Below are 15,321 nucleotides of genomic sequence, written 5' to 3'. Positions count from 1 at the left end.
CCCCGGTCCGGGAAGATCCCACATGCCACGGAGCGGCTGGGCCCGTGAGGCATGGCCGCTGAGCCTGCGCGTCCGGAGCCTGTGCTCTGCAACAGGAGAGGCCACAACAGTGAGAGGCCCGCGTACCGTAAAATACATACATACATACATACATACATACATAAATATACCCATGTTTTACCAGCTATTTTAACCTCCCCCCAATTAAAAAAAAAGGGATTAGACTGAAATTTTGAATATTGTTTAATTTGATCTCTTCATAGAAATTCTAGTAATCCACTCAGAAGTGATAAAAGATAGTCTAAGGAGGGGAGGGGTCATTGCTGAGGAGAAATACTTACTTTCAGTTATGTTTCAAGAAATTATTGGTTAGTTAGAATGTAGGGACTTGAAGATTGAATTCAACATGAGGCAAACACATATATATACATTTGGAAGGGGGAAAGAATGCAATTAGATAAGAAAGAAAATGTTTGGTTCATCCTGGTACATAGTACTTAGTTCTTATTTAAATCAGTTATAAGATGTCTAAAACTCTCAAAACCAAAATCAAATTTCATCTCAAAAATTTACCATTTATTTTGAGCTTGCTATATGCAATATATTAGCATACGATGTGAGATTTAAAGTTAAATAAATAAAAAACCTTAAACGCATGAAGCTTACAATCTAAAGGAGAACAATAATAATGAGAATGCTGGTGAATGTTTTAAAAGATCCAAAATTCACAAAGATATGTGTCCCTTAAACAAAGCTTGAAAAAAACCTCGAAGTTAGTCTATAGGGAAATTTAAAGGGCTGCTTTTTGTTGTTGTTTATTTTTTTGTTTCTTCTGTTATCAGAATTCTTATTTTTCAGAGTAAATATGAAGTGATTATTGTGTTGAGTGCATTTTTATATATATATATATATATATATTTTTTTTTTTTTTTTTTTTTTTTTTTTTTGCGGTACGCGGGCCTCTCACTGTTGTGGCCTCTCCCGTTGCGGAGCACAGACTCCAGATGCACAGGCCCCACGGCCATGGCTCACGGGCCCAGCCGCTCCGCGGCATGTGGGATCTTCCTGGACCAGGGCACGAACCCGTGTCTGCTGCATCGGCAGGCGGACTCTCAACCACTGCGCCACCAGGGAAGCCCGAGTGCATTTATATTTTAAGGAGCAATTTTGTCTTGTACTGGGGTCCCCAGCATGGCTTAGCTTCAGCCATCTTAGCTCTCATTTTATGTCTGAAAGGCTGGCAAGGTGGGAACACAGTGGTCTATTTGCTTAAGCTGCTTAATTATAAGGGAAGACACCTGGACATTTAGGGGCTGATGGCTAGATGCCCTAGGTAGATTCTCTCGTTCTCTGGGGGATATGGTCCAACCTCCAACCTCAATGGACAGTAAAATGGAGCACCCGGATTTGGTGTTTCTAGCCCTTAGGTCTAATTTCAGGCATTACTCTGAGAGACATTCTGCTATGGTCCATGTGTCTGAGTGCTAAACACCACAGAGGAAGGAGATGTAATAAAAATAGATAAAATAAATATGAGGTCACCACAGTTTTTACTAAGAGAACAGAATATACTACCACTCTTGACTCAACTGAGAGCTCAGTCCTCGGGGGAGTAAGGTTTAGTGTGGGATCCTGCTGTTGCGCTGGAGGAGATATTTTGCTGTGGCAAGACCTTGGACAATGATGCTAGCAAAAGCCTAGTGTGACAGTAATTTGTGAATCTTCCTGGTAGTAGCATTAGTCTATAACCGAGCAGGACCCTAGGAGGCCTTCCCAGAACAGACGTCCACCCATGTCCTCCGCTTGCCTTTTGTTTGTAGAAAACTTTAGTCAAAGAAGAAATTTAATCAGAGAAGTGAGAAAAAAAGCAGAAAGAAAGAAAAACAGTCAAGCAAGACAAAATAATTATACTTTAGCCATTAAAAAAGTCAAGGACCTTTAGTTCTTCCTCAAGGACTATAGATGATATTTTGAGCAATGTCCTTTGAGCTGTTCTGCAGATACTGAAGCTCCCACCAGGTGGAAGAAGTTAACTATATGCTGCCCACAAGCACATAGACCCCAGACTGGCTGGAACCAGAAGGTCAATGATGCTGGCTCCCCCCCGATTACCTCACCACCAACCAATCAGAAGACTGTCCACGAGCTGATCATGCCCTGCTCCTTGAACGCTATAAGACTCCTCACTACGGCCTCGAGGGCGGGACATACAGTCTTGAGGGCATCAGCCCGCTGTGGCCCCCTTTGCCTGGCAAAGCAATAAAGCTATTTCTTTCTACTTCACCCAAAACTCTGTCTCTGAGATTTAATCTGGCACTGGTAGAGGCTGAATTTCAGCAACAAGTCTCCAACTTACATTTTGAGCAACTGGGTCATCAACATACACACCTTGATACCAGAAACTTGTGGAAAGGTGAGAGGAAATGGTGAGTTTTGAGAGACCCTGGGATCTTGCACTATCAGTTTAGAGGGAACCAGTGTTCCAATAGTTTAACTGGTGGGGATTGCAGGAAAATAACTTTTATTATTTTCAACAACTAATGTGCCTCAGGCAGGTGGGCCAAGAAACATGTTACAGTTTGAAATGCAATTAGGTATATGGATTAATTACTAAAATTCTCGGCTACTTACACTGGAAAATTATTTATATTGTTAGGGAACGTCTGTTAACAAATTTCTATATTCTCCTAATGGCTATTATTCTGAATTTCAGACAAATGTTTTTTAGATTTATATTTAATATAAACTCAAGGTCTGGTCAACAAAACTTTCTGTGATGATGGAAATACTCTATATATGCTCTGTCCAATGTTTTCTGGGAGTCTGATAGAAATATAAAATCTCAGGCTCATGCCCACAGAATCGGAATTTTCATTCTAACTAAAGTCTCCAGGAGGCTAGTGTGCACATTGAAGCTTGAGAAGCAGTAGTCAAGAGCAGTTCTCTACTTTCACAGACTTTTGTGTGCCAGTTACCCAAGGAGGTTTTTAAAAACACCAGTGCCTGCACTCCACCGCAGAAGTTATGATTTAGGGTTCTGGGATGGGATCTAGGTAAAGGTATTTTTGAAATTCCCCATAGACAGATCCATATATCCATAGATATAAAAGGTGCATGGATTTAACATTGAATATGGATGGACAAATAGCTCTTCAGAAATATGCATGTTTTTAACCAGCCACAGTACTTCACAATCTAAAAATATAATTAACATCATTTATATAAAAGTGCACAATTGTATGTTTAGTGCTGGTCATTGATCACATATGTCTTAGTCAATGGCAATTCTGGCACTTACAAGATGGAAGTATTATTGAGAATTGTAGAGATAGGCCCAGGCCCAGTACTTCTCAAATTTTATTTGGGCTTAGGACGGTAAGAGTAACTTTTTATCAATTTAAGCACTTTCATGAAAAACAATTTATTTTCAGGGAGTCAGGTGAACCTGAGTTCAAGGAGTCGGTGGATCTGGAATTTAGTGAAATATTCAAAACTTTCATCTTATTTTTAAACGCATATACACATTTTCAAAATGCTAGGATGATGGGTTTACTTTATGGTCTTTGTTTTCAAACCAATTTATCTTGAAATAGAGCAACCTTCATAGAATAGGGGCTAGAGAATTTAGAAATACTCTAAGGTTTACAATTCTAAAAACAGTTATAGAGACGTAAAACATGCACTTTGCTCATCAAGATCTGTGTCTCTGGAAATTGTGATTTCATTTGTACTGAAAGTTTGTGAGGTTTTTGTTTGTAGCTATAGGGAGCTCAGGTCAGATGCACCAAGAAGGGGTTTGGATCATGCTGAAAATTTATTCCAGGACTCTCAGCAAAGGCCAATCTGTACTTTTATGAAATATAGTCAGGTCCATGCCCCTTTCTGGACCCCATGTTTCCCAGCCTTCTAATCCTGACCCCTTTTAGCCCTGCTTGATGAAATTTGGCAATGGGTAGTCATTATTGCCATCTGTTTCCTCCACAAGTCCCATGTGAGGTTGACCACCTGAACCTCTTAGATTAAATCAGCATTACTCTTTTGTTCTGAAAGTTCACATTCAGCATATCTAGTGGTCTTGTCATATCAGTAATTAAATACTATCTTGTGAGTCACTGGAGTTATAACAATTCCTTTCATTCCAAAAATTCCTTTACATGATAATACATTTCTGCAACCTATATATTTGAATATGTATTCAATGATTATTAAATATATATATATAATTCAATATATGTATTATATCTATCATAAGCACACACAGTAAAACTAAATCTAGTTAGTCCAAATATCCTGTCTATGCTTGACCCAAGACAACTTTAACATTCTCCTCAGCTTCACTAAGCTTTAAACACTTTTCTTTCTGACTCTAGGCCTTTGAGCTCCCTTTTCTTAGAGCATTTACTTTAGAACACTGGCAATTGTAAATTCTTTCTCTGCTCCCTTAAGATGTAAATCTTCTTCCAGCTCTAGCTAGTTTTACAACCCAAGAATGTCTTTCTCAAGGACCTGGGAGCCATCCCTTTGAGATGTAATGATCAAGGAAGATAGAGTCTCTATCTCCAGATCTCTGTGGTTTCCAGATCTCTGGTTTCCAGATCTCTGTGGTTAGGTAGGAGTGTTTGGTAAAGACCAATTACGGAACACAGATGGCCTAATCACATTGACCGAACTCCCCATCTTGTCCTCCAGTACTCTTCCCTAGCTCACCCCAGTGCAAAATCTCTTTAAAAATGATTTAATGGGAGTTAGGCATACCAATTACTTCTTTGTCATAAACAAAAATAGAATGATTTTTTTCACATGTATTGTGTGCCTGGAGAGGTAATATAGCATAGCCCACTCCTTAAGAATGGTCTAGACCTGGCTTTGCTCTTCCTTGCTGTGTGACCTGGGACTACTTTCACAATCTCTTTTGTATCTCATTTTCCTTTTTTTGTAAAATGAAGCCAAACACTTGCATCTACCTGTTACATTTGGTATGAGGATTAAATGTGTTAATATGTAAAACATGCTTAGAGCAGTGTCCGGCACATAAGAAAAACTCAATAAATGTTAATTACTGCTGATGGCAACTACTTTACAATGTTCAGAACAAACTCGGATTTCTTGCCTCCAATTAGTTATGCCTTATCGTTTATGTATACAATTAATTGCTTTTTTGTGTTTTCATTTATCCTGTGCTAAAAATTTCGGGCAAACTGATTTGCCTCTCTGATGGCATGTCCAAAGACTATAATATAAACTTACCAGTTGAAGACTAGAGAGGTATTACTTGAAAACCAATTATACTCTTCCCCAAAAGGAATTAATGATGAACACTATTAGAAAACAGTAAAAATGTAAAAAATGATGACTAAGTTAACAGAAAATAAAATGCAAATAATCTACTTAATCTAGATGGACAAATGACTATACGTCATTCTTTTAATTTTTTATCTGTAGAATGAAGAAACTATTATACCCATCTCAATGGATTTTTTGAGGATTATACAAGATAACGTATAGAGTGATCAGCACAGTGTCAGACACCTGGAAAGAGTCCAGTAAATGCTGACTAGCTATTATTAGGGGAAAAGTAAAAAGCAGGTGTCATCTGCCAGCAATAAAAATTCCATGAGAACAAAATTTAGTTTTCCAACACTGAATAGTTCTATATCAGTGATTGTCAACCAGGGATGATTTTAATGCCCCCATCTACTCTTACTCTGTTTATTTGCTAACAGCCCCTTCATTATTTCCTTACAACCTTTTTTATTCCTCACACGACTTTAATAAAAATGTTTTTTCAAAGTTCACCAATGATCATCACATTGACAAATACGATAGCTTTTCCTTAGGACTACTGGGTTCCATTCTTTCATTTCCACCAAACACAGGCATGTCTCAATCTAGATGTTCCAGAATAACATCAAATTTATGACTGAAATTTTATTTATTGTATTATCTCAAAACCTGTTCATTTTCTTATGTTTCTGATTTCATAACATTAACATCATTGAAACTCAGACTTGAAACAGGATCCATCTCTGTTCCCGTGTCTCAACCTCATTTCACACACCTAATCAATTCCCAAGTCTATTAACATCATTTGCATTTTCTTCTTTATCCTGCTTTACAAACTTTCTACTAGATGTGAACATTGTTCTACACATTGTATGTACATTACACCAAATATAGCCTTCAAAATAACTCTGTGATTCAGGAATTACTCCGTTTTATAGGTGAGGAAAATAAAGCTAAATGATTTTAAGTGGCTTGGCCAGGGATACACAGCTAGTTAAGCAAAAACTGAATCCAAATTCCATGTTCATGCTGCCTTTGTAGCCTGCCCCCTTCTTTAGGTGTGACATTCAAAAGTTTTCACTTACCAGTCTAGTACAACCTTACTTCCCGATTTTGCATCCTAAAATTCTACTTCCTTTAGCCCATGTCCCCTGTCCCATTCAGCTCCTTTTAATTTTCCTTCTCAGTATCTTTATGCATGCTTTTCTTCATCATGGAAGGATGCCTGTCTACCAAATTGCCTTAAATCCAAATCCTAAATATAGGTTTCAAGTATTGACTTAGATGTTGCCTCATCAAGTAATATACATATTTAAAGTATTTCATATTTGAAATTAATGGACCCATATGTTCATATAACTTTAGTGTTGTGTTGGGTGGACACACATAAGTTTAATATTTGAATCCTCTTATGCTACAGTTTTGTGTATTCTATTAAAAATAGAGTTTGCTAGAATCTTAATTTTCTCTACCTAAACAGTTTATTTCCCTCCTATTTATCTGTATTAAAGTGAGAAAAAGTCTGAATAGAATTGTAACTTAGGGGTACCTGCTTACTTTTCAACAAAGCTTCATAGGGTGGCTACACCTTCAAATCTGATCCTGTGCAAATCTAAAATACTGATTTTGTCAGTAAGCACTTAAGGAATTGACTAAGTTCTGGGAAACTGATTCACACTAACCCAGGTTGGCAAATAGATTTAGACTCCAGTGCTAACTAAGATCCATTTGCCATGGCTGCCCAGAACAGCAGGGCAGAGTGCAGTGATCTATGTTTTGGTCTGGAAATGGAAAATAATGGTACTTGTAACATGTATTGCCGCAATATTTTGCCATTTATATACTACGCAAATTGACTAAAAACCGGCATATTGATTAAATTGCTAATTTATTTGTTTGCCACAAACATATCTCTCTAGTGATTAAATTCAGGGGCTCACCATTCTCCTAGCTTCCAAAGGTGATGTTGAGAATGGGAACAGAAACAAGGAGGCGCATAATTTTGAAATTATTTCACTCAGACCACAGTACGGCATGGTAAATTGTGCCTGGCATACTATAGAGAATACTTTTATATGTTGGCAAGTCCTTGCCTTCTAGGTCTCATGTCTTTCTTTTCTAAGCAATAATAGACAAACACTGCCAAATTCTAATCCTCAAATTTATCATTAGGTCTATTTTAACTAATCTCTTTGTTTTCGTTTTGTCCATATTACTTTATGGAGAGAAAACTCAATATAAATTTAATCACTCTTGGATTCAGTCACATTCCAGACATGCTTTGATATGACTATAGTAAATTACGGAAAGAATTTCTTGAAGTAGCTAAGACTTCTCAGTACCTGATAACAAAAGAAATTTTGTTTTATTTTTAGGTCTGTGTAATCTTATACATTATCTACAAACTTCATTTGATTAAGTTTTGGATAGCAACTTTGTTTTCTTTATTTTCAATTCCATTTGGGAGTTGAGAAGAGTAACTTTCCTGTTTATTTTCTTGTGGTTTTATTATTTTGTACATTCTATGTTTACAACATTCCCCTTATTAATCTGTCTGTTCCTTTGAGGCTAGACCCATATATCTTTCATGATTGTATTCCTAGCAACATTAGCCACATTGTCTTGCACAGAATAGCTTTAAACATATCGTCTGAATGAATGAATAAATGAATACTGGATTAGAGAAGAATTTCAATTCCCTTGTCTTGAAGGTTGAAGCAACTGTGATTTTAGATTTCAAATATGAGTATAACCTTCACTTATGTTCAGGTTATTTCCTTGTTTAACTTCATTTAAATAAATAGAATAGAATGAAAATGTTGAACCCATCAAAAACCTGATAGAAAAGAAAAACTAGCAAATTAGACATTTCAAAGGCAAAAACTGTTAAACGACCTATAGATTATTAGGAGAAATTAGTAGCAAACTGTTCACCAATATCAATACCCAAGTCAGGGGTCACTGGAAAGAGGTGAGTTGGATCTGAGTATACACAGTATGCTTCTATTCACATAAAGTTTAATATGAATCAGAACTAGTTTATTGTGTTAGAAGTCAAGATAATGGCTATACCTTCAAGGAGGTTACAACTGGGTGTTGCCTGGAAGGGGACTCTGGGAATGCTAGTTATGTTCTGACTCTTGATCTGGAAGCATGGAAATTTGTTGCGTTGTACAGTTATGTGCATTATAATTATGTACATTACATTTCAATAAAAAGTGTACTTTAAAATGCATATCAATCATCTATGAACACAGTATTATTAGAGAGACTTTCATGCAATGAATATATTTTGGAAAAAATTATAGTCATATGTTCCTTTGTCTAGTATTATTACATTATCCTCATCTTAAAAACTGTACATTGCAGGGCTTCCCTGGTGGCGCAGTGGTTGAGAGTCCACCTGCTGATGCAGGGGACACGGGTTCGTGCCCCGGTCCGGGAAGATCCCACATGCCGTGGAGCGGCGGAGCCTGTGCTCCGCAACGGGAAAGGCCACAACAGTGAGAGGCCCGCGTACCGCAAAAACAAACAAACAAACAAAAACAACAGTACATTGCATAAGGTCTCCAAATAATTTCTTTTATTTTGGTAAAAATTGGGTTATTTGGATAGATACTTGATAACTATCATAGTAATTTGAATATTCAAGGCTCTCTTTTGATGACTAGGAACCTTTCTATATCCCTTGAGACAAGATAACTTCACTTGTTTTCTAAACCTTCCTAAAGGCTTATTTCTGGTAAGCTGCTTACATATTTGAAGTAAGTAACTCTGCCTTTTTGTTGTTTGACAGGATCAGAGTTCTCTGGGATATAGCACAATGGAATGAAAGCTATTTCATAAAGTATGTTTTAAGGAATAAAAGATAATACCCTTTTCTTATTGCAGAATAAAAGGATTTCATGTAACAGTAGGGTTCCTTTCTGAAAATTTGAAAAAATGTAAATAGGCAATAATATTTATTATCATATAAGTAATAAAACTTCCCATTTTCAAAGAATTGATTTTTCTTATCAAACTGGAAAACTAAAAGTTAAGACCCAAAAGTTCTAATGCATGTAGCCTTTCTGGAAATGGTTTAACTGACATAGCATCCAATGCAACATTTTCCTATACAAAAAATATTGTTTTCCAAAATATCATCCTAATCCATATTTAAATCAAACCATGTGAGCACTCTTTTTTCACCGTATTCATTTCAAGGGCACTTATGGGTACATTATGATAACAATTTTCCACCGATATCACAGCAGGTTGATTTACTCAGCTGCACATAACTGCAGTATTTTTCTTAAAGCTTTGAAATCTTGAATGAGGGGTGGAGAACTAACTGTAGACATGTAATATATTAAATTTCTAAGACTTGAAAGGGAGCATAATTAACTCAATGCCACATAATTGCTCCAGGGACAGAAAAAAAGAGGCAAACAGAATTGATATGCCCCTTTTTTCCCCTTAGCAATTAAATAACAATGCTAAGTGAGCAATTTCTTTTTTAAGACTCATTCTTTTGACTTAATATTTCCCTCGAATATTTTAAAAACTTTCCATGCCAACTTATAAAATGTAGGAAGCAGTGAAGCTGGGAATTCTGCTATTCCCTCTCTTTGAGCAGAATTTCTCCCTTCCTCCTCTCCCTCTCTTCGGTGCTTACAGAACCTGTCTCTTTGACCTCATCATAATCTTTAGTTCCTCTCTCTTTCCCATTATCCCAATCCATCAGTTCTTTTCTAGCTTCATTTGCCTTTCTATCCATCATGTAATCCACTGTAAGTCATTTCTATATCTCTTAGGACCTGACAATCACGTACCCCTTTGACCGGCTGCCAACTTACTTTATCAGTTTCAAACTTTGAGTGTCCTCTACCGCCCACTATCAGCACTAGCTGCAAAGATATTGAATGTGGCTGGAGGAAGTTAGGGAATAATACTGATTAGAGCTAGGGAGGCTTTTAATTTTCTCAATTGTAAATTTGGAATTCAGACAAAATGTTATATGTTGTACTTTCCAAATCTAAAATGTCATGGTTCGATATATTATTTCTTCAAAACTATAACAATCATTCTTTAAAGTATCTTTTGTCTGTTAATCTCTAAAAATCTGAAAGAACATCCTGGAACTTCCAACTGAAAAAAGTCAAACGGGATTATCTCCAAAACCCCAATACAATATAAAGGAATGAACAGATATATAAACCAACGACCATGAGGAAAAAGGGACAGAAGCCATCAGAAAAGTGTTTTTAAATAAATTACTGAGGGACTTCCCTGGCAGTCCAGTGGTTAAGACTTTGCCTTCCAATGCAGGGGTGCAGGTTCAAGCCCTGGTCGGGGAGCTAAGATGTATATGTATATGTACATGTAGATGTACATGTATATGTGTAGGTGTATACCTGGAATGCCACACAAGACACATTGCCTCCTGAGAAGAAAATCAGGTGCTTAAGGAACAATAACAGGAGGTTATCCTTCTGAACCTTTTAAATCTTGAATCTTGTGAATGCATAGTGTATTCTAAATACCAATTAAATTTTAAACATTAGGGCTTCCCTGGTGGCGCAGTGGTTGAGAGTCCGCCTGCCAATGCAGGGGACACGGGTTCGTGCCCCGGTCCAGGAAGATCCCACATGCCGTGGGATGTGGCAGCTGGGCCCGTGAGCCACAACTACTGAATCTGCACGTCTGGAGCCTATGCTCCACAACGGGAGAGGCCACAACAGTGAGAGGCCCGTTCACCGCCATGAAGAGTGGCCCCCGCTTGCCGCAACTAGAGAAAGCCCTTGCACAGAAATGAAGACCCAACACAGCCCAAAATAAATAAATAAATAGATAAATAATAAAAATAAAGGAATTCCCTTTAAAAAAAAAAAGACAAGACCTAAAAAAAAAAAAGTAATTATTTTTGAAAAGAATAACTGGAGGGAGAAATAGGTGGACCAAGGGACTCTTGCTTTTCATTATAAAACCCTCGGTTGTATTTGATTTTTAAAACTATGTCCATCTCTCTCTCACACACACACATGTGCACACACAGTGAATTTTTATTTGCCTATCATTGTCTGCCTAATACAGTCTTATTCATTTTTCATGATTCTGGTAAAGCAAACTTTCTGTGAAAGTTTTCCTGACGCCAGCCAAACTCCTGCAGAGTTAGTCAGTTCTCCTATGGGATTCCAGAGCGTCATCTGCCTGTCATTATTATACTATTTTTCTTTCATATTTTATTATTTAGTTACATGCTTGCCTCCTCCACTAAACTAAGTGATCCTCTAAGTCAGGAACTATTCCACGTCTCCAGACCTCCGGTGCTGTCTGTCTTTTGGATTTGCTGCTGCTTGCCTTTGAATGAACTGAATCTAGGACTTAAGGGGTCAGCCTATTCTCTAAGTGGGGAAATGTTCCTAGAACTCATGGGAGAGCAGAAGCAAGCTGGGAAGTATTTGAGAACAGCTAATGGAGCAAAAGGAACTACTACAAGGCCAGAGAAGAGGATAGCCAGCTTAGGATAGGGAAGGCAGGTGGGTTCACATTCTTTCTGTCATTCCTCCTCGCCGCTTGAGACCATAAAATAAAACTTAGTCCACAGTTTAAAGACAGAAAATCAGAAAGACAAAGTGAATGGGGGAAAAAATGGTGGCTTGGTAGAGGAAGGGAGATAAGTCTCTCAGGAAAATCACAAAGATAGATTTATGTGTTTGAGAACAAAGTGGAAGCAGTAGATTGTTACAAGTATCAAAGTTCAGAGTCAAGGATGGGGGCCACAGCATGTGCTATGTGTCAGGTATACACTATGCGCTAGAAAAAATGATCCAGAAGTTACCGTTTCTTAAACATCTACTAGGTGCTAGTCCCCCAGCCACCCCTTTAAGGCTTTTTATATCTCATTATTCTGTGTTACAAATATAATAAGCTGAAATCAATAATTATTCCCATTTTACTGGTGACAAAATGGAGGCTCAAAAATGTTAAGTAATTGGCTGACATCATGTGATCAGAAAGTGGCTGAGATGGACTTGTACTTGTCTGTTAAATACCATTTATTTTGTGAATTCCTACTCATGATACTAAGTCTGGTTCAAATGTGCCTTCTCAATGAAGCTTTCTCTGATCTTTCCAACCAAAAATGACTATAGATGCTTCAACTTTATTTCTTGTAATTTTAAGATTCCAACGTATATTACATTTCTTTGTATATTTGCCTTCAATCTTCCAGCAGATTTTGTGTTTCTTGAAGGAAAGAAAAAGCTCCTGTAGAATTGAAAATATTCTTTCTATTGTGGAAAAATCCAGTGGTTCAATGAGATTCTCTGAGTTATTTGCTAGACTTAGAAAGGTCAAAGTTCTATATTTGTCCCTAAACTGCATAACAAAGTTTTCAATTAAAATTTTAAAAATGTATCATTGATATTTTCCAAAGTTTTATTCTTATTAGTGATTTATATTCTGCTTCAATGTCCCTGATACCAATTATATTATAGTGTCAAAGAATTTTTAACACATTCCTAATTTGGAAGCTTTACAGCAGTACTTTGCAAGCTAAAGAAAGCATAATGGAGAGGTGAAGAAAAAAGTATTAGTGAAATAAAGTCATGAAAAATTTTAAAACTAATAATAAAACCCATGTGAAAGTATGTAATGTCATGATCAGTTCTAGCACTACATAAAATTAAAAATTTGAAGTAAGGCAAACTTACTTAACAATAATCTTTTGTAAGGCAGCACCAAAGATTTTAGAATATAGAGATTAAAAAGTCTTAATTGTATTTTCACAAAGTTTCAGAGCTTCTGGCCAAATGAACAGATACAATTAAAATTTTGAGGATCCAGCATCGTAAAATGTACAGTGGTCATCACTTTGCAGAGTTTCAGACAATTTTAATTATTTGTCTTGGTACAGAGTTCACAGAGCAGAAGTAAATATGCTATATGTTTTTGTAAAAGGTATCATGTTTAGGCAACAATAGCTTAATTGAAGTAAATCTTTTCTCAGAAGTAAAATTTTAACTTGCATAAAAGTTTTAAGTACTAGTTAGACAACTTGTTAAATCCACTCAGGTAAACAGCACTTTTAAATCCCCATAAGATTTCTTAAAATCATCCTGGCTATGTGCCTTAATACATATAAATACAAAGCATTCTTAGCAATTAACTGGACCCTACGGGGTAAATGTGATGAGCAAGGAATTCACTGTGCTACCTCAATTAGTGCTAATGAGAGTTGTGTAGTTAATTCCCTCACGCTGCTCTTAATTTTCATCTCCTCTGTGGAGTCTACTCCAAAACATTTAAATTTTACACCCTATTCCCAGCCCATGACAATTTTTACTTACCTCAGTAATGAAGGCTTTGGCTGTGGCAGGATTCATAACAAGGATGGCTCGCCTAAGAGTGTCTCGATAGCGATTCAATTCCTCTATTCTCATGGTATCAAAGAGAGTGGTGATCATTTTATTGATGTTGTTTTCTACCTTCTGAAGTGCAACATCCATCCCCTGCTGAGACACTTTGTCCAAAAACTCCTGTATTCCACGGATATCTAGGAACATCAAAAGCCCATCAAAATGTGAATTACAGCACAGAAGGGAGAGAAAAGCTATTTCACTTACATCATAATAGTTTATTGTTCTACATTGTAGGCTGTTTAAACTTCTAATTGAGGAGCTGATGGAACTCTCAAATATGCTTAAGGTTGAGAAAAGATGATTTAAGGTGTTTATGCGAAAAATGTAGGGATTGTTATTTTTTAAATTAATTTTTCTCCACTGAGCATTCTAAATTATCTCACCTCTGGAAGATGTTAGAACAGAGTAGAGCGAAGTGATGGGGAAGATCCTCACTTCCCTAAAGCAAATGTGAGATAAGAAAGTACATTCCTTATTTTTCCTCAGTATTAAAGAGTGATATTAACCTCAGGCAAAACATGAATGTCGTTATGGCTGATGAATCTGAATCAAGATTACTACCATTTCTTAAAATAGGCAACGATATCACTAAACTTGACATTTTCAATCTTACTTGAAAGATGGTTTTGTGAGGTTATTTTCAAAGGGTCTCAGGTCACTTAGATCACAAATAAAACAGCTACATTTTTGCCTGTTTTATGAGTACTATCTCCTTAGCTCAAATCTGGCCAACTTGGTAGAGATTGTTTTTTTTCCAGGAGTATGGGAATGTACTTTGCGTGTAAAACATAAATTTTAACAAAATATTCACATACCCATTCCAAAATAAAAAAAAAATTCTGAAAGATTATCAAATAAAAAATTGTGTCCATTTCACATCTAAATAAGGAGGGTAAAATACAGTCTAAATAAAATGTTTATAAACTTGTATTTTGATGTATATTTAAGTAACAATAAGTGCCTGAAATGTTACAAATATTTTTCCTAGTGCCACATTGGCTGTTTATAGAAGAAGGGATCTAAACATTGATAAATATGATTGGAAGATGTACCAGGCACAATACAATCTTAATATAACAGATTGCTTTGACTATAAAGTACTGTTTATTTTTCTGTATATGCTCACAACATAAAATGTTAAAAGGGAAAAAACTAGTGAAAGATAAGGAGTGAATGAAATTGTAGGTTGCTTATTATGAATGGACTATATCTCAAAATTCCTTAATGTGCAAGACCGCAGGCATGTAAAATTTACCTCTCAAGGACAATAACAAGGTCATGTGTTTTTCAAGCAATATATAAGCCAATAAGTAAGAAACAGTCACAAATTTAGAAACTAACATTTGCTTATAACCAAAGTTTATATTTGCAAGTTTATAAATTAATACTAATAATTTTAAAATTTGCTTTCTTCTTATGATGTTTTATTTTAAAACAATTACTATGAACACTATATGTCTAGTTATCTGATGACTCTCAAACTCTTCAGAATAGATAACTGTATAAATTCTACCTTACATTCCTTATTCCTAATTAAATTATAAACCCAGGATGTCAGCATCACAGTAGCTTAAAAGAACAAAGACTCATCTAGAGCAGAACAAGAGATAAAAGAGCTGGAATAATAAAGGTA

The 15,321-nt window shown here is 36.3% G+C and overlaps 1 protein-coding gene across 3 annotated transcripts in view; it reads right to left on the bottom strand.

Annotated features, from left to right (window-relative positions):
* The window catches only part of GRID2 (glutamate ionotropic receptor delta type subunit 2), a 1,386,623-nt gene that overhangs the window by 652,523 nt on the left and 718,779 nt on the right, over positions 1-15,321 (bottom strand). For all 3 annotated transcript variants that reach the window (XM_004276975.4, XM_049709175.1, XM_049709174.1), the window contains exon 4: positions 13,617-13,822. In XM_004276975.4, coding sequence (XP_004277023.1) covers positions 13,617-13,822 — 206 coding nt within the window. The remainder of the gene's footprint in view (positions 1-13,616; positions 13,823-15,321) is intronic.

The sequence above is a fragment of the Orcinus orca genome, chromosome 4 (assembly GCF_937001465.1).
Source record: "Orcinus orca chromosome 4, mOrcOrc1.1, whole genome shotgun sequence".
Taxonomy (NCBI): Eukaryota; Metazoa; Chordata; class Mammalia; order Artiodactyla; family Delphinidae; genus Orcinus; species Orcinus orca.
Note: the sequence above shows the minus strand (reverse complement) of the source record. Positions and strands in the feature narration are given on the sequence as shown.